This window comes from Epinephelus fuscoguttatus, linkage group LG17 (genome assembly GCF_011397635.1).
Source record: "Epinephelus fuscoguttatus linkage group LG17, E.fuscoguttatus.final_Chr_v1".
NCBI classification, from domain to species: Eukaryota; Metazoa; Chordata; class Actinopteri; order Perciformes; family Serranidae; genus Epinephelus; species Epinephelus fuscoguttatus.
In genome coordinates this window covers 19,679,711-19,700,197 of record NC_064768.1, presented here as the reverse complement: position 1 = coordinate 19,700,197, position 20,487 = coordinate 19,679,711, and the positions used below count along the sequence as shown (strand labels likewise).

Below are 20,487 nucleotides of genomic sequence, written 5' to 3'. Positions count from 1 at the left end.
GTCATCAAAAATATTGCGAAAAATAAATCTCTATTTTCAACCATTTCTCTATTTTAATGCAAAAAGGGAAACTATAAAATATTGATCACTGTTTAAAACCCTCACACTGTGTGTTTTATGGCTGGTTGATATGTGCAGCACGACATGTATCAAAAATATATGGCAGCTGGTTGCACATATGATGACACACCACAGTGGTTCCAGTCACGCACTGCTGGACTCTGTGCGTGTGTGTGTGTGTGTGGTGCCCCCTCTCAGCAGGGGGTGAGCTTTGAATCATAGGGGCAGATGGACTCCAGTTTAATTGCAAAAGTGCTGGGCTCTGCAGGAGGGCATCGGGAATGTGCATAGTTAAACTCTACTTCTCATTTGTCCTCACGAAATGCTGATGCAAGGGCAGAGGCAGCGAGAAACCTAAAGACTGGGAGAGAGGGAGAGTGAGGAGGGAGGAGGGGAGCAAGGGAGGAGGAAGAAAGAGTTGGACTGTATAATAGATTACCCTATTACTTCTACTGCCCTTCGGAATTACCCCTCTCCTAGGCAGCCTGTCACACATCCAGAGCGCTCCCCAGCTACAGATTCATGCTCGGCTGCACACAGAGGATGGAGAGTGGCCCTCGGAGGCGAAAAGAAGGATGGCTAAGTCACCGCTTAAAGCTGAGAAAACTGCATCAAGCGTGGAGCGAGGACATACAATGTGCATCAGCAGTGTATCATCAGAGAAGCATCCTGTTGCTGCGTCCAATATTGCTGCTTAAATGTGTGCAAAATTGACTTTGAGTTCATCTCGTGAAGGAAAGAAAGAAAAAAAGAGCCTTGTGCTGTTATGCGCCAAGCACCAATGTGACACAGTGCCAAAAACAAAATTCATTAGGCTTCATAAAAATACAGATTGGAGGCAGTGAGGCGTGGGTGACATCTGGTGGTTTGTTTCCCAACTGCATGCTGGCTGGAGCTCAGAGACACTGGCAGGAGGAGTGAGGTGAGGGTGTTAATTAACGAGGAGGAAACTGAGCTAAATGAAACGAGAAGATGATGAGAGCCAATGCCATAAAGAGGCTAATTAGAAAACAATACATTCGGATGAATGAAAACACTGAGCAGTGTGTGGGTTAAAGGCATAGCAGTGATGATGAGAGCTGGAGGAGGACGAGTGAGGGCTGTGGACAATAATGTGCTGCAGATCACTCTCTGCACTCTTGCTGTTTTTATTCTGATGTTGCTGATGCTGATTGTGATGGCCATCGCTCTGACCTGGCATGACCACAGCTTAGCCCTCTCTGTGCTAAATGCTGAATGCCATCCCTGACAATGCAGCCATCAGCCATCAGGGCTGCTGTGCTGTGTGTTTTTAATTACTCTGCTGATTGGATTAGGCCTTCTCCTACGCTGACACGTCCCCTCCACTTAATAGGCTGTTATCGACAGAACCGCCACATACATCCACTCGCCTGTGACGTCTGGTTTGTCAGACTGGACCTTTTTTGTCTTGAATGGAGTTGAGTAGATGAAGTTCTCTTCTAGTAGACAATTATATCCGCCCCAGAAAGCCCTGGAGCAGCTGCACCAAAGTAGACTATTATCCAGTAAAATCTGATGCTGTGAAATCTAAAAGGGACAGTTCACCCCCAAATCAAAAATACATATTTTCCTCTTACCTGTGTAGCGCTATTTATTACTCTGGATTGTTCTGGGGTGAGTCGACGATTGTTGGAGATATCAGCCATAGAGATGTCTGCTGTCTCTTGAATACAGTGGATATAATGCAATGTCTCTTTCCAGAAATCATGAACCGGTTACTCAAAATAATCCACACCTTGTTGTGAGCAGTTTCATGTAGGAACTATTTTCTTTCGACCAAACTAAACCCGCCAACTGTCTCGTTGCCTTGAAGGAAGTGTTTTCTGCTAGTTAGCTAATGCTACAGATCTGCCAAAGACATTGTTTACATCTCACGTTGTCAGTATGAGTATGAGTCTCTTGTTCCAACACCTTCTTACTCCCAACTCATCACATATCGCCACTTGGTCAGTGGATTTTCACATCTATGTACTATGTGTTTGGTATCCTGGGTGCATCTCTTGTAGATGTTCTGGGACACTGTGTCAATTTACACTTTTTACGTGCATTGTGTCTTTTCAAAATACACTTCCTATTTTACAGGAAATGTACAGTTTCTGTTAGATGCATTCTCTTCAAAATAAAACACCTCGTATTTCCGTTTATGTCCTTGTGCAATAAAAGCTTCATGGTTTGGCTCTACATTCATACATGAAGGGAACACTGGGCTTCTGGGTGAAAGTCCGGTGTTGTTGGACTCTCTGCCACCCCTCTCACCCCTCCTATATGGACTTTTCCAGTTTCTTAAATGGCGTTATCATCTGGTGGCGTTTCAAACTGATGCTGATGCTGTCCCGTGGCGTTATTGACTGACACAATCATACCACCACAAAATAATGTCTGTTTTTTGTCAATGTCCAACAGGGAAATCTATAACCAAGTGGCAGAATATGAAAACTTCAGGACTGAAAATGTGTTTCTCGTGAATGAGCTGATGTACGCTTGTGTCTGTGCAGTGATGGTTGTCGGGCAGGGTTGGGGAGTGAGAGTAGGTGTTTCTGTGGTGATCGGGAGAATTCAAGGATGAGGCCGATCACGGAGTTCTTTCTTAATGCACGTTTAATTACGAGCTCGGATCAACATGGCTACATGCAGAAGCTATGTGATGACTGTGAACAGAGAGAGACACAGCTTATATAGGATGGTGGCACGTATACTATTACCTAAAATGGTGCCTAGACACATTTAACTTAACCTTGGGCCAACTAAAATTAGTCTAATTTGTCCATTCATCAGTAAGCCTAGCACTTCTGACGCCATGACGTCTGTCATAAAGGAACATGATCCCCAGGGGTCTTGACCAACTATCCACTGGTCAGTGGAGATGTAAAAATACATACTAACAGGGAGTAATGGTTATACAAGTAACGTAAAGTAAGTATAGCAGTGAATGAATGAGGCTGAATCGAGGAATTATCTACACATTTAAACTCATTTAAAAGATGTGTGGGCACCTTCTATGTTTCAATGTTTGTACTATTTTAAACAGACAGTGTGTTGTTATATTTACTGGAAGTGGCATACAATACAGCAAATGGCAAGCAGGTTGTTATTAGTGATGGTCATTTACCAGAAACCTTTCAGCTCCCGTACAACCTCCTTCCAGCCAGCTGCCAACTTATTTAGGTTTCTGCAGTTAAGTCTCCACGCAAGCACAAAGCTGATAAGTAGCCGACGTGGTTTGTTTATGTTATATAATAGAAGTGCATATTTAAAAGATTCAGCGTGGACAGAGAGCGATGCTTGCTTGCTGTAAGGACTTGGTGTATGTATCCACTAATCTGTAGTGGAAAACATTTTAGAAATTACCCTCCCAGCACTGTTGGTAGGTGTAGTTCAGTATACAGAAAGTAGTTCCTGCATGAAACTGCTCACAACAAGGTCTGTGGATTATCTTGAGTAACCAGGTCATTATTTCTGGAAAGAGACATTGCTGTTGAGTTGTTTAGATGTATATTTCACTTTGATCAGCACAAGTCGAGCGATCTTATTCCATTATATCCAAGAGAAGGCAGACATCTCTAAGAACGATATCTCCAGCATTTGGCAACTCACCCCAAAACAATCTAGACTGATAAATAGCACTACAGGTAAGAGGAAACATGTATCTTTGATTTTGGGGTGAACTGTCCCTTTAAGAGTACCCTACCCCATTTAACATTAGAACTCTGTAACATTTTGGATAGGCAGAACCACATATGTTAGGTTTTTTTTTACTCCAGATCAGTGTTCTGTTACCCACAGTGCAACTTGATTCAGCATCCAGATGTGTTGTGCTAGTGGCAGCTAATGTAACCTTGAGCCTCTCATGTCTGTTCATTACCTAAATATGAAGCTACGGTCATAAGACAAGCTTAGCATAAAGACAAAAAGAGGGGGACACAGCTGGCCTGGTTCTGTTCAGAGGTAATAAACCCACCGACCAGCACCTATAAAACTCACTGATTAATTTGGTATGTCTTCTGTACAAAAAAAAAAAAAATGTATAAGTGTAAAGATGACAAGTTGTTTTATAGCGGGTTATGTGCCAGACTTTTTCTTGGCTGGCACAGTGACTTCCTGGAGTCTCTGCTGGTTGCCTGGCAAACCCACGGTAACAGTTTCCTGGTCGTAGCCTCAAATGACAAATTAGACTTGAATCCATTTCTGTGACTGTGCTGAATTATATTTGTTCTCTCATAACAAGATTTTTCTGGGAACTATTGGAAGTATTCCTCATGGATGGATTTCTTAAATTCAAAGAATGATCGACTTTAAAAATGAGTCAGGGTTGTTTGTTAATGCTAAGTGATGGAAATGATTTGAATACACAGTGTTTTGGAACAGTGGTCTGAATAATGCAGTTGAAAGAAATATTCACACAGCACTAAATGAGACAATCTGTGGGAGAGAAAAAAAAATCATATTCCTCTGCCTACTCTGTTTTATGTAGCACTTCTAATGGCCTTACTGGATGTTCACAAAAATAGCCAATCAGAGCCAAGGATTCTCAAATACAGCTGTCACCATGTCAATCAGTACTCGTAAACTGTGGTCAAACTGTCAAACTAGGCAGCACTGATCAATGAATAAACCAATAAATCAAGATTCTGTCACTGCATTGCCTATTTCTCGCCTCATTTTTTTCAGAACACATTTTAGTGCACTGTTTAGCTGTAAAATGAGAAAGTTGGTCCGGCTGATGGGTGGTGCTTGGTACTTTGGTCACAAACTCTCTTTGCTAGCTAGCTAACCATTTTCAGAGTTTGATTTTGGTTTTGGAACAGGAGAGGAAGTTAATTTCCTCCCAATCTCTTTAGGTAATGAACATCATTATTACACGTTCCTCAGGCACAACCTTTAGCTTGAAATCCACAAAACCAGACTGAAAATGAAAGAAATCGGAACGTTTTTATGAGGGTCTATGGACAGCCGTTAAGTTGTCAGACCCTGTCGGAGCTGGCTGATGCAACACTATGATTGTCCAGTCTGTTTTTTAGGGGCGGGACTTAGCAAAAGGTCAATCGGCATGATTGACAGCTGAGTCAGAGACCCCTTGGCTCTGATTGGTTGTTGCTGCTGCACCGCAGTCTAGTCTGATTCTCGCAAATCCCATGAGAAGCAGTGGGAAGAAAAGGTGGAACATGATTTTTTTCACAGACTGTCTATCTCACGCAATAATTTCAAACTATAGCGATGGTTAAAGCAAATATGACACAAAGTTATTTTTAATAGAAATTACCAACTGAAGCTTTAAAAAGATTTTTAACCATTATCCAAAATTGCGACTCTGTCTCCTAATTCAGACAAAGATGGAAGCCAAAAATGACATGTCTTAATTTGAGCCAAAATTGAACACATTTATTATCAGTTATATTTCATTTCTGTATCAATTTTACTTCCAATTAATTTGTATTTTCACACAAAATAAAGCTGATCTCTGTGACTCCAATATAATGGTAAGGGGCACCAACTGGGCAGACAGACACAAGAGCGGTACCAATTTTCTTATCTCGCTCTTGGCAAATAAGTACATCCCCCAAAATGTCAAACTGTTCCTTGAACTCTAACCGTGACTCTTGACCTTTAAAACACAAACAGTTCTTGCTGCTGTTAGCATCCTAATGGGACTTCTTTAACTTTTAACCGATATATCCCAACAGGCCGAAGCAATTAATGTCCTGACCAGAGGATGAAACTGGCACGCACGAAAGATTCAGGGCATGAAGCAGATTTGCCATTTACCAGCCACAGCAATTAGAGGACTCAAAATATCCCAGTTTAATTCCACTCTCTCAGTAGCCAAAGGATGATTTGCAATGGAAGAGACTAATTGCAAACGTGCTGGCTACCGTCCACAGAGGCAAGAAGAATTGACATACTTAGCTACCAGCTACAGCGGCCAGGATTTACAAGCACTTGGCTGAAGGCTTGAATTAATTTGAGGCCTTGCAGATGTGCATATATCCTTTCAGCATCTTGTTATTAAAAAGGACCACTTAATTTAAGAACATTCACCACAGCAGAGCAAGTCTTGCTTCGACAGACTAAATAGTCATATTTTAAGATCTAGTTGTGAGATGCAGTCTGTATTCATCCCATCTGCAAGGGTTCGTAGTGTTGACAGTCATGCACTGAAGCACAGACAGTTGGGAGCTTCCAGCCTGCAGAATATCAAAACAAAGAATCCAGACAGCAGCATCTGGCTAAATCTCAGAGTGGAACATAGTAGTTTTAGCATAATTAATCTATTTTACATCTGGAGGGATGTCAGACTGTCTGATCAGACTACCACCATGTTTTTGCTCTTCCACCTGTGCATGGTCACATCCCCCCACCGCCCTCCGTCACTCTCCATCTATCTTTAAATACATGTTATCTTCAGATTAGATAATACTTTTCTTTATCCTGCTACTATCCGGATGTGCTCCTCCCACCCCTTTGCTCCTTAGGTCCTTCCATTTGGAGGGAGCTCTATTATCTGTAGACCCATCTGTCACAAGGATTTAGATAAATAAATGATGCTGAATGTCATTGTTATGACTTTAATGCGTAATACTCCACCCCGCTCTGTGCATATTGTTTGCTTAAGGACTGACATATTTGATATTTCATAAGCTCATAAGTATCGCATCTCTGTCTCACTTGATTAATCTGCAATACTAATCTGCCGAATTGATTTTGAGGACTGTTATTCTATTTTTGAGATTAGATTTATTTTAAACAAAAAAAAAAGTTTGTATCACCCAATTGCAATTCAACTATGACAGCAATTGGTGAAATTACAAATGAAAAGTGATATAATAGCATTTCTTTTTAGGCTGTGAGAATGATCTCAGGCTGATTTTTGACACCAGGGCACCCATGTATAAGCAGATGTCGCCTCCACACACACACACACACACACACATATAGGGAGGAGGAAATCTGCCAATCCCGGCTAAAAAACAAACAGATGACTCACTCTTTGCCTTTGCTCCATGCAACATCTGCAACTTAGAGACTTTGCGGTCATTAAGCCTTTCCAGCTTTAAGGAAGATGCCCTGATGGTGGACAATCCAACACGGCCAAACAAGGGAGTAAATGCCTGAATATGTAATGGATATCCACGAGTATTTACCTCCTATGTCGTCATATGCAGGAGAGAAGTTCATAACCTTTGCTTGAATCCATGGGAGGGGCTCCGTGATGCTGAGGCTGCTAATGGATTGCTGGAAAGTTTATACATGCAGAGCAGGGACGTTTGGAATAATTTGATCTGGTCACGCCGGAGCTCTTTGGTGTTGCTGCTTGATTAGTTTTTTTGGGTTTAACTAATTTAATAACTAATTTTGAAACGTCTTTCTAATGAGAGTAGTGTGTTTGAGACTAAGTTTCAAAGGGATTTTATTTGGAGGATCTCTCTGATGCAGGCAGATGTGACCTTCAGGATTATAAGACCACTGAATACTGAAATCCTTGACCAATAGGAAAACCCCGGGTGGAAAACCTGACTGAAAAGGTAAGAATTGATTAAGAGCAGTGTGTAAATAGAAAAGATTTTGACATTTTGAGCTAACATTCAAGTAAAGTGTACAAGTAAATCTTCATTTATATTTACTCAAATAAAAATATGTGATTAGACAGATTATTTTGTTGCTATTAGATTTTCCATCATGGACAGGAAATACAAAATAAAACAAAATAAAGTGTAGTGTTCTGTCTTTTTTTGGATGATGAAGCTACTAATGAGTAAATTTTTCTTCCTTCACAATGCTGTTCTCATCTGTCAAACCTCACTTGTCCTCCATCTCTCTCCCGCTCTCTCCGTGCAAACCTCTTAAAAAGACTTGGTGAATCATTACCTGTAAACTCTCTCACCATGGAGCACTCACCCTCTATGAACTTGTCAGTGGTGGATGGAGACGACGTGGAGGACCAGCGTCCCCTCCTCCCACCGAGGATGGTTCCTCCACCTCAGGCCTGCTCTCCGCAGTGCGGGATACATCACACGGTCCAAACAGCCGATCACACCGTGTGGCTGGACAGGACCCAGGCCATGGCCACCACACCTTTATACAACGGCCACCTCTATGTCACACCTTCACCTCGTTCCAACAGGAGGGCAGACAAAGGCAAAGAGAAGAAATGTGAGAAAAGGTCAGGGGGGCATCGACAAAACCAGGCACACAAGGAGTGTAATCACCAGTGCAAAGCCAAAAACGCAGGAGCTCACAGACTCCAGGAGAAAGTCACCTCTTTCACTGACGTCCCCATTTCTCCCTGCGGGTCGCCCTTTAAGGGCCCCTGCAGGTCACACTTAGAGGTCACGGATGTTGAAGGCAGAGGGCGCCGCAAGTCAGGCAACGTTTCTTTAGAGATGCACGACCGCCAGAGTCTCCCAGAGATCATCATCACCAGCAAAGATGATGACTTCCAGCCACCCTGTGAGACATTCCCGTATCGCCAAGATATGACTGAGGGCAAAGGTCGTCTGCCAGGAGCTGAGTGCCCAGGTCCAAACCCAAATCCCAATTCTCAGATCAGCCCGAAACACAAGGAGGGCACTAAGGACGACCCGTACTGGAAGACTCACAACATCGGCTGGCGGCTGGTCCGCAGGAGGGCTCTGTTTTTGAGGAGGCAGCGGCTGAATGACTGCGCCCTGGCAGTGGGGATATTCGGGATGGTGATGATGGTGATGGAGACAGAGCTTTCCTGGAGCGTCTACAGCAAGGTCAGAGAGAGAAAAAATAGACACTACGAAATCTTTTGAGAAATGTGACAAAGTTTTAAAAGAGATCACACCTCACATGTTTAGTTATCTTTTCTGAAATTAACCCATCACTGTTATTTACAAAGTGTTACTACCTGAGAAATCACATTTTGAGTAATAGCGTAGCACACCTGTCACTTTATTCATATTTTTCTTTCACTATATTCAGTTAAACCTCTTAATTCTTCTTTATTGTTTTACTTCTGAGTCATACTGATAAAACTGTTGAGACACAATGACAAATGATCTCCCAGCATCTGTAGGAAAATGCACAGTATACCCATAGGATCATTGCATCATTCAAATGGATTATCTAAATGTATGTAAGATTATAAGGTTACCGAGGATGATGCCATTTCATAGATTGAGCTTTGTAATGACAAACAGCCATCAGCTTGTTAATGATGTCATGTTCGTGTGTGTCTCACAGAGCTCCGTGTATTCCCTCGCACTCAAGTCCATCATCAGTTTTTCTACCATCATCCTGCTGGGCCTCATCATAGCGTACCACTGCTGTGAGGTTCAGGTAACTGATCTGTTCAGGATTATGCAATCAGGTCCAAGTCCTCCTCCAGGGGATATTCTCTTTAAATTTAAAGATTTCTCTGAAAATTTGCAGCCAAGGAATCTCTTTCTGGGGGATAGTCGTTCATGGGGAACTGGAAGTTGTCCCATTGAAAGGAAATGAAGTTTCTACAATGCTGGTTCACAATCTTTTAGTCTGGTGGCCTTTTAAAATTGAGCAAAGTCTACTTCTGCCTGCTCATCACAGGATATGGCACTATGAGCAAACCTAAAAATTGAAAGGAAAGTGAAAGAATCATTATGTTAGACAAACTTTTTTCTTTCTTTCTTTAGTCTTAGAGAATAAACATCATCTGTGTCATGATGGGCAGTTTTTGTGACATCACTTGAAGCAGTTTCTAAAACTTTGCACAGCTCCCTCTGGAGCCACAAAAGGCCTTATGCAGTTTTTGCCACATATGCAGCTGCACTGTCCAAGACTAGTAAACAGAACAATGTGTTAAAGGAGTTAGTTGATCATCTTCACCCTGCAGATTTATCTTGGATCCCTAAATTAGAAGCCCATTTTCACTATCATGCACTCTTCCCACCTCTCCGGTAGCTTTACGTTCATGACATTGGTGCAGAGGATTGGCGGATTGCCATGACAAGCGACCGTTTGGCTCTGGTAGCCCTGGAGCTGGCTGCGGTGGCCATCCACCCCTATCCAGTTGGCCTGATGGAGTACTTTGAGATGACCTTCCAGCACACCACGCCTCACCTGCCGCTGTCGGAAACCGAGCTGGAGATTGTCCTGGCTCTGCCCATGTTCCTGAGGCTCTACCTGCTGGGCCGGGCCATGATGCTGCACAGCCGCCTCTTCACTGACACCGCATCTCGCAGCATCGGAGCGCTCAACAAGGTGGGAGGTCAACCTGACACAATCTGGCTTTGGGCTTTACTGGCTTGGATAGTACAGTGATGACATCATGACACTTTCTGATTTATTTAGTCTGTTTTGATGTGATTTTAAAAGCTGGGCAGAAACCTGCTAAGGGACATGATTCATGGGATATTAAAGTTCATATTTTGGACATTTGGGCTGGGCTTGAACATTTCATGCACATGTGTTTATGTCTTATGTCTAGGTGGGCCGAGGGGTCTGTAGAGGTGTGACAATTGAGGTGTGACTATCACGGTTTCACCCCCATGAATCCCAGTGGTTTCACATGCTGATTATGTCCCTCGCTAGCTCTCCTTGCTTGTCTGCTTTCTTTTCCAAAGTTGATAATATCCACCCGGCTAATCCCTTCCCTTATAAATGCTATTTAAGAGTGATGAAAATGACCTTTGTCTCCTCACCGCAATGCCAAACCTACTATCCATGTATCGAGCCAGATTGAGAACAGTTTTCTTATCCCTCATCTCCTCTGTATTATATAATCATAATCTGACAGGTACTATCCTAAATAGTCTGGCTAAGTAGGCCCTACTGTCAAAATCATGACGCAGATGCTTCCCTTTTGTGATCTTTAGATACACTTCAACACCAGGTTTGTGGGGAAAACACTAATGACCACCTACCCTGGGACTGTGCTGATGATTTTCAGCGTCTCTCTATGGATTGTGGCCGCATGGGGCTTACATGTTTGTGAGAGGTATGTAATGATATATCAGCCTACTACTGTATCTGTAGTGGTGTCTATAGTGCCCAAGACCTATCCATTTAATATTTAATGATCATTCAAACACACAGCATTACTTTAATGTCCTACAGCCGCAGCACTTCTGTGCTATATCTGTGCTATATAGGATTGATTATGAAGTTCTTTTACTTCTTTATGAGGCTGTTAATGGTTTGGGACCGGCCCACATTACTAATTCTTAGTAACTTCATTATCCTTAGATCTTCTGCTGCCAGTTTTTTTATACATACCATCACACAAATAAAAAAAAATGGCAGCTCAGCTTTTTATAACTATGCACCAAAATTATGGCATTCTCTACCCAAGGCCACAAGAGATGCAGACGTTTGATCTTTACATGCCATCCTTGTTTTTATCGCCTACATATTCTGTTATTCTACGTAGCTGTTGTTGCTATGTGCTGCCTCCTTTGTCTGCTATTCATGTGACTGCTTGGTTTTATCGCACAGTATTTGCCCTTGTTTTAATTTGCCTGTTTTATTCTCTTGTTTCTTCTTCACATTGTAGAGCACTTTGAGCTACACTCCTGTATGAGAGGCACTGCATAAATAAACCTTATTGGATAACACTGACAAGATCAAAAATCATCTAATCTTGACCTTTTTTAATATTGATATGTGGTTTCTAATACTAAATGCACTGTAAGCTAAGAGAGAGAAAGGAAAAAACATCATCAGTAATGTGAAAGTAGAGCAGAAATGTATTATTCCGCTACAGCAGTCAGAGCAGTTCAGTAAAGCAGCGTTTAAAACCAGAAAAAGGCAAAATATAATATATATGATAATGACATACGTTTTATTCCTGCAGACACCACAACTACAGGGACCTGAGCAGCAACTACATGGAGGCCCTGTGGATGATCTCTGTCACCTTCTTGTCCATTGGTTACGGAGACGTGGTGCCTCACACTTACTGTGGTCGCAGCATCTGCCTCCTCACTGGGATAATGGTGAGACAGAGGGTTGATAGTTTCACCTATAACAAGTGGAAGTCACAAATGTCTAATGTCTAATTCTGATACACAGGGAGCTGGCTGCACAGTCCTGGTGGTGGCGGTGGTTGCTAGGAAGCTGGAGTTGACCCGGGCAGAGAAACACGTCCATAACTTTATGATGGATTCTCACATCTCCAAGAGGGTAAACACCAATATCTTCCTTACTGTGGCTTTATTTACATATTGAAGTCGTTTGAATAGGTCCTACAGTGAAAGAGATGCTGCACAGACTGTGGCTAAGTCTTTTTGTTGCATTGCAACAGCTTAGTGTGCAATTTAATCTAAGCACACTTCAGATATGTTGTTTATTAAATAGCGATGATGTGGAGGTGATGAAGGAGACTCCGCTGACACCGTCTTGCTTGTATATAGAAAGGTTTATTACAAGTACAAGTACAGCATCAAATCAAGCACCTAGAATTGCCTGAGAGAGAGTTTGAAGCCAATATGAACTGCTCTGAATAACAGCTCCAACTACCCTGCCTATATAGGTTGGTTGTTTTTGTGAACTTTGAGACAAAATGAGACAGGTGACAGAGAGACAATCTAGATGAAGTCCAACCTTTCAACCTAGCTTATCAATCCTTGACCTGGGCCATAATAAAGTCTTGACCTGGGCCCCTAACTGATCATAACAGACCCAGGACATCAAACAATATGGCACATCAGATACTACAGATACTACATATGAGCTAATTTTACTCAGCAACATACAGATATTTGTGTGCACTGTAAGAGAATCTCTTTATTTGCCTTTTGCTGTCACCAGAATATCACCAGAACAAGTAAAAACCTGTGAGTGAAATGAAATAAGTTTACCTTGCTTCAATACGAATCAATACAAACTGTTTACAGAGTGCTCCAGTTGCATATACATTTTTAGAAAAAGACCCAAAATTTAAAACTCACGTTTGAAAGTTGAATAAAGACAAAAAGACTGTAGTATACACAGGGTAAATATAGTCTGTTGGTGTTGTTCTGCATGTGCAATAAATAACAGCGATTTCAAGTCATGTACATAAATATAAAATAACTCTGGAGTGATTTTCTGCATCCTTTCACTAGATAAAAATTGCTGCAGCAAATGTGCTGAGAGAGACTTGGCTTATCTACAAACACACTAAGCTGTCAAGAGAAAGAGACCACACCAGAGTCCGCATGCACCAGCGGAAGTTGCTTCTGGCCATCCACCAGTAAGACACTTAACCCTCATATACTGTAAAACTGTTTCTGTGCTGTCACAGCATAAGAAAGACCTTCACTTTATTTGCTAAATGTGCCATATGTATAACAATACAATGCCCTAGAAATGAGCATTTTATCACTCATGGTTCCTTCGTCTCAAAGTCAGTGGGTTTTTGGTTAGATGCCTGAAATCAGGTCTGTGGTTAACAGAACATTTTCATGACATGAAAAAAAGTCATCTAGAAGTCATAGTATAGTATGTCATAATAAATGTCTTAAAAAGTAATAGTAAAGTATGTAATAAAAAAGTCGTTAAAAAAGTCATAGTATAGTATGTCATTAAAAAAGTAATTTAAGAGTCATAGTATAGTATGCCATAAAAAAGTCATTAAAAAAGTCATTGTATAGTATGTCATGAAAAAGTAGTTAAAAAAGTCATAGATTAGTATGTCATAAAAAGGTCATTAAAAATGTCATTGTATAGTGTGTCATAATAATGTCCCTAAAACATTGTGCTATGTCATAAAAATATTAAAAAATGTCAGAAAAGAGTAATAGAAGCCTATAGTATAGTATGTCATGGTTAACAGAACATTTTCATGACATGAAAAAAAGTCATAAAAAAAAAGTCATAGTATGTAATTGAAAAAGTAGTTAAAAAAGTCATGGACAGTATGTCATAAAAAGGTCATTAAAAATGTCATTGTATAGTGTGTCATAATAATGTCCCTAAAACATTGTGCTATAATATGTCATAAAAATATAAGCCTTAAAAACAACCACACTATGTCATAAAAATATCACGGTATGTAAAATAAGCATTAGCTATTATTATTATTTAATTAAAAAGTTGTTAAAAAAGTCATAGTATAGAATGTCATTAAAAAAGTCTTAGTATAGTATGTCATAAAAAAGTCATTTAAAAAGTCATGTCATAAAAAAGTCGTTAAAAAAGTCATAGTATAGTATTTAACAAAAAAGTTGTTAAAAAAGTCATAGTATTTAATAATAAAGTCGTTAAAAAAGTCAAAGTATAGTATGTCATAAAAGGTTATTAAAAACGCCATACGATAGTGTGTCATAAAAAATCATTAAAAAAGTGGTCGTGTAGTATCTCATGAAAAAGTTGTTAAAAAGTCAGTATAGTATGTCATATAGTCATTAAAAAGTTATATTATAGTATGCTATTAAAATTTTACACAGAAATGTCACTAATACACTGAATAGTGTGAGTAGTCTTTCTTTTGTCACTCTCTTAGTGTGAATACTAAAACAGCTGATTTGAATCATTTTATCTGATCTACCTTCACCTTAACAAAGTCACTATTAAAACTGTTGACAATGTGCTGTGCTTATAGGTTGGTTCTTGTGATGAGGGTGAACTGGCCCTTTTATTTCAGTAGTTATGTCATGTAAACTTCCTGTGGCACCTGTATCTCAATAATTGTTTCCAGGTTGCGGCGGGTGAAGATAGAGAAGAGGATACTTGCAGACCAGGGTAACACTCTGGTTGATCTCTGCAAGGTGAGAGAGGCAAGTGATCGCATCATTTTCTATCCCCTCCTAGCAAAACCTCAACAAAGTAGCATCTAATATTCCCTGATGCCTTCTCTTTTCCTCCACATGGACGTTTTTGCACCACTGCGGACATCAACCCCAATGCAGATGCAAACCCTGATGTATGACGTGCTGTCAGAGGTGCAGGGCTGCAGGGGGGAGCTGGACTCACACATCCACAGCCTGGAGAAGCACGTGGAGGAGCTGAGGGAGGGTTTCAGGAGCCTGATGCCGCTCCTGTCCAGCACCCTGTCCACACAGAACTCCTCCATCCGCCACCTGCTCAGAGAGAGGGAGGTGAAGTCAGAGACTGCTGGTGCGAGTGTGGACAGGTAGAGGGAGGCTGATGAAGAGGGTTCTCAGGTACTTCAGGAAGAGTTATCTACCCATAGTGCAGCTAAAATGATCATGTTGGGACATTTTTTCTTTCAGGATGTGAACTGATAGGTCATAATAACAAGGTGAGGCTGTACAGAATTATGTAAATTGTAGGTAGCATCATTTTCTGTAGCAGAAATACCATTAAACCAAATGTAGAAATTAGTCACAATTCTGTTTTTTCCCCATTTTTCCAGGAGTAACTTAGTAGAAAACACCTGCCACCAAACTGTGGGCATTTATTAATATAAGAAATGCAATGATTTTGACCAATTAGTGAAGGATTTCAAAGCAAAAATTTTGTCATTGCTGTTTTTGTAGGTCTTTCGTTATGGCAAACTGAAGAATTTTAGAATATGGACATGATAAACTGTGCTTTAAGACATTGCTGAGGTCATGTTTCACTGTTTCCAGATATCTTGTAGACCAACTGGTAACTGATAAACAGAAAATGATCAGCACATTGAGAGTCACACCCCTTTATCAATGCAAAAACAAGTCTGGAAAGTTCTGGAGAACTGTTATCATTCCCATGTCAGTGAGTAGTGTTACCTGTAAACACTGCACTTTTCTGATTATGTAATAAAAATTGCACAGATTCAAATGCAGTTTGTTACTGTATTAAAATGCCATCTTGCAGAATTAGGACCATAACCTGTACTACTTTCTAATAAAAATGATGACAGCCTGAAACATCCCGACAAAGTAAAGAAAATCCGTCTCTTCAAACAAAACAACACACAAACCACTCCTTTAGCCAAAACAACATTTTATTAAGAGAGACAGGGTTGGAGGGTGGAGTTACAGCAACAACTGATCTGTCAGCATGAACAGTGGTAATCCATCGGCTGTCTAGTCCATCTTCAGGTCTCATTTCAGATCAGACCACTGGGTCTGCCGCCATCTCGGGAGGCAGAAGGCGCTGATATCAACCGGTCCATCCCCTCCTCTCCCCTTCAGCTCCGGGGAGAACAGCTAGTGCTGCTTCCTCCTGAATGAGCACCCTGCCAGAGGAGACAATGACAGTCAGACAAAAGAGAAGCCTTACAGTACAGAAATACTGCAGGCAATGCACACTGCTATTGTCCTGCACTGTGCTGATACGAGACTCATCGTTTCCCATCATGTGACCGATGAGGTCAACATCTCTTCCCACTGAACTGTGCATTTATTGTGTAAGCAAAGATGTAACAGTAGTCTCAAAAGTTGAAGCTTCAGCAGCAAAAGTGACTAAATGGAGATAAAAAAACTACACAACACTATCTGACTTTGTAACTGTATCAGAGCTTGACTCTAAAGCATTTGTTCTCAGCCTTCGAAAGGGGGGAGCCAGTGGTCTAGCTCAACCCTTCTGCAAACTGAGGTCGATCTGGCACTGGAATGAGATTGGAAGACCACGACAGAGGAAGTCCAGTCACTTGGCAGTGCAGCCAGTAAACTTTAAACTGTCACATTATGAACACAAATAATCACTTCTTTCAGGGCGTGAAGTACCAGCCAAATGCCAAAAACCCATCAAGCTTATATGAGAAAATGTGACCTTTCACACGGGCTAGGATGATGATAAATCAATGGTTCAGTGAGTTATATTCTCTATTCTCAACTTGGCCTCTGGTATAAGTTCTGATCCTGAGCACAAAGCCTTAAAACGGCTTGAAACAGGGTCCTGACTGGCTGTCTTACATTAAGATGTAGCATCTGGGTCGGATATTGGTTGAAGTTAAAGCCTGTTGAGTGTTAAGCTACTGAACAAGAGGACCAAATGCTTGCAATAATAAATGAGTATTCCAAATGGGTGAACATACATTTTGGATTCCTACAAGATATATACCATATTTCAGCAACTTAAACGGGTCGAGGAAAAGTACTGTCTAATCTACATGCAGCAACAACCCACTTAGACACTGTACGTTATGTCGGGCTGCAGGAATAATCTACAACTCAACCCTATGTGTTAGTGAAAGACCTTCACTGTGTAACCAGCAGTTTAGCGGGTTACATGTATATGGTAGGTAATACTGACCCTCTGTGAGACGTGCTTTGCCTCCGGTAGGCTGACAAAGGACTGTTGAACAGCCAACACACAGCACGACCGTCTGAGCATGACTGAACACCGTCGTGATCTTGTAGCATCCTGGAAGAAGACAGACAAGACACCAGTTACAACTATGTCGAATGACAGTGTCTGATGAGGTACATCTGCATGGTGAAAACCTTTACCTGGACATTTAACAAAAGTGAAAGCCTTGAGAACAACTAAACAAGCTACACAGCATAATGGTTTATCAGGGCTGAACTGTACAGTGGCTAGAGGAGAGATATATGTTCTCAGCCTTCGAAAGGGGGAAGCCAGTGGTCTAGCTCAACCCTTCTGCAAACTGAGGTCGATCTGGCACTGGAATGAGATTGGAAACCCACAGTAGAGGAAGTCCAGTCACTTTTCAGTGCGGCCAACAACTTCTAAATGCATCACATATGAACACAATTCACATATAAATAATCCCTTTTCCAAGGTCTGAAGCACCAGTCAAATCCTAAAAACCTGCACCAAGGTGCACCAGCTGTGTGTCAGTTCCCTCCCAAGTTAGGGCAGTAAGTCGACACTAGAGGCTAACTAATATTGTGTACCTGAATCAGCTACTAAAATTGGTTGCACCCAGACCACTTGGGACATAACCCAACTAGTTTCAATGTAAAGTCATGACTAAGGCAAGTGGTCAAAGACAAGAGATCTCTTACTGTGTCCATTTGCTTTTTGGCTGGCATGAGCCAACTGACACTGTAGCATACAGTAGTAAGCTAAGCCCCTTTCGCACATGCACTGCAAACCTGGAATTACCTAGATATCACCAAGAGGAGCTGCAGGTGAGAACGCAAATGTTTGAATGAGCTGGACGGGACATTAAACAGACTTTACCCTATGTGTGAATAGAGCAGGTAATTGTCTGGAGAATTCACACTAAGTGAGTGGGCATGCTAACAAAGTTTCTATCACGTAGAACCAGGAGAGAACATACATCTGAGGGTGAAGACAGAGTCATTTACACGAAGATGGCAACGTAGATATCTGGAGAGATGGACTTCTGTCTCTAACAAACTCATTTCAGTTTTATGACCAAATTACAAGCTGGCTAAGTTATTGCGGTGTAATTTGTGTCATGTCCTGCCTCCTACACAGTCTGCCCAGGCGTCATCCCTCAGCTAAACCAAGTATAGTACTTCCCATAGGTGAGAAACTGCTACAAGTGTAAAAGCTTAACTCCAGAACTAATGTCCCTAGACACTGTCCAGAGTTCATATGAAAAGACAGCTTTAAAATAATATATATACATAAAGTAGGGCTCCACTGGATAACTGTGTTGCAAAATGGCGTGCACTTCTTAAAAAAAAACAACCCAAAAATTATGCTGCGAGGCAGAACTGCTGTTTTTAGTGAGTACAATTTTGTGATATTTCATGATTCAGGCTACACCTTCACCAGGGGCTTATGTAACTATTTAGTTGTTACTGAGAGTTAAGTTTTAACTCTTTTTTCGTGGTGCCACCACTTTAATTTTAGTAATGCATGAATTCCTACTCCCCGACTCTCGCCTAATGTCAGCTGGGATCGGCTCACCTGTAAAGAATAAGCAGTTACAGATAATGGATTGACGAATAAATCACAACATAGCAATAATTTTTACAGCACTGGTGCAATATGCTGCAGATGAACTGAAGCACTGATAGATGAATATATTAGTTACCTATCACACTGGCTGATATAAGGGTTCACTAAGATATGTTATGTTCTGATTAATGAGCACTAAACAGTAAAATGGCTCTTAGCAGTGTCTTGATTAGCTGTCATACACAAATCTGGCAACTGGATTTACTTCAGTTTGTAGAGAACCCGTACCTGGACATTTCACATCCATGAAGTAAGAGTTGGGACTCTGAACAAGACGCTTCTTCTTGTGCCTCCTCTTCTCCTCCTCAGGGGATGGGTGCAACAAGTCTTTTGCGAGCTTTATAGAATAAAAGGAGGAAATGGCGAAAGGTCAGTGAACCATGTCAGAAAAATGTAATTCCTGTGATTGACCTACTAAACCTGTACTTTAAAACAACGCACGGGTTATCATAATGAATAGTAAATAAACGCTGGTCATATAAAATTGTGTATCTTGAGGTAACACTAGTTGACGTTAGCTGTTGTGTTAGCATTGTTTTGTCCTGCTAAATGTTCCGTGAAGGCTCCTCGGCTGGCCTACATGTCTGGGATTAGGTAACGCAGGCTACGCATTTACATATATCACGGGCGATTCTCTTACTATGCGTGACAGTAGTAAATTTACTCAATCGTCAAGCGAACAACGTAAATCAGAGGAAAATATGCGACTATTAGTGTTAAGTTTTCCGCCCGTTCAGATGCTCCGTTGAGCTGGCTCCATGTTTGCGGTGTGTGCGCGGCCATCTTGTGTCACAATGCGCTCGCAATGCGCTCATCTGTGCACAATTATCTGAAAAAAACTAAGACTAAAACTCAACAAAAGCGTCTGAAACGGGCACCAGTCGAACCGCTAATTTCTTACGTACACATAGAGCCTACGGCGGCTCTCCAACACGCCATTAAACAGTGAAAATGAGAATTTACAACGGCCTGTAGATACTCACTGGCATGTTGGCGAGGAAATAGCCGCTGCCGAAAAGGAGGCATTACCGGAAGCGACGGGTTGATATGGATGGTTCCTTTGAGCACGGACCGGACGTGACGAAGATGACAGGACGTGGCGGCCATTTTTCAGTGAGGTCGCAGCAGCAGGGTTGGACGACAGAGAGAAGAGCTAGAGAGTGTTATGAGAAAGAGCGCGAAACTTTGTTTGTTTGGGAGAAATTAGTAGAGAATATCGGCCGACGACCTGTATAGGTCCGGTAAAACGATATCCTCGAACATTTCTTGCTGACTGCTGACTTTTTTGATAATTGTACACACGGAAACGATAGACCAGAGTCCCAGGAGGAGAAACGTCAGGGATGGCTCGTGACTGCAGGTGGAGAATACCTGGCAGGGTAATGGAGAGAGGTGGAAGTACTGAAAAATTCTACTCAAGTAAAAGTTACTTTGATGAAATTCTACTTAAGTACAAGTAAAGCTACCCATCTAAAAATCTACTCAAGTAAATGTAAGAAGTAGTTCGTTTAAAATGTACTTAAAGTAGAAGTTAGCTACTTACTTCCAACAACTTGATGGGGGTCACTCCTATGCAGTGCAAAAATGGTCCAGGGGTCATCAATCCAATCCAAAAACTGTCTATTTTTCTATGATGAACCA

The 20,487-nt window shown here is 41.4% G+C and overlaps 2 protein-coding genes and 2 non-coding genes across 4 annotated transcripts; 1 reads left to right on the top strand and 3 right to left on the bottom strand.

Annotated features, from left to right (window-relative positions):
* Positions 1-7,496: 7,496 nt before the first annotated feature.
* On the top strand, positions 7,497-15,812 carry LOC125904841 (small conductance calcium-activated potassium channel protein 1-like). Its single transcript, XM_049602504.1, has 10 exons — positions 7,497-7,601; positions 7,928-8,816; positions 9,286-9,381; positions 9,982-10,281; positions 10,896-11,017; positions 11,873-12,014; positions 12,091-12,201; positions 13,125-13,252; positions 14,699-14,768; positions 14,910-15,812. Exons 2-10 carry the CDS (start codon positions 7,962-7,964, stop codon positions 15,135-15,137), a joined length of 2,052 nt encoding a protein of 683 aa, XP_049458461.1. The 5' UTR covers positions 7,497-7,601; positions 7,928-7,961; the 3' UTR covers positions 15,138-15,812.
* A 119-nt stretch (positions 15,813-15,931) lies between these two features.
* On the bottom strand, positions 15,932-19,938 carry rps27.1 (ribosomal protein S27, isoform 1). The gene is made up of 4 exons (XM_049602506.1): positions 19,830-19,938; positions 19,075-19,183; positions 17,203-17,313; positions 15,932-16,183 (listed from the first exon to the last, which is right to left on the bottom strand). The coding sequence occupies exons 1-4, from the start codon at positions 19,833-19,835 to the stop codon at positions 16,155-16,157; spliced, it is 255 nt and encodes an 84-aa protein (XP_049458463.1). The 5' UTR covers positions 19,836-19,938; the 3' UTR covers positions 15,932-16,154.
* On the bottom strand, positions 16,480-16,609 carry LOC125905438 (small nucleolar RNA SNORA35). The gene has a single exon (XR_007451656.1). It is a non-coding gene; the product is annotated as a small nucleolar RNA SNORA35 (small nucleolar RNA).
* Positions 17,500-17,629, bottom strand: LOC125905440 (small nucleolar RNA SNORA35). Its single transcript, XR_007451657.1, has one exon. It is a non-coding gene; the product is annotated as a small nucleolar RNA SNORA35 (small nucleolar RNA).
* Positions 19,939-20,487: the final 549 nt, after the last annotated feature.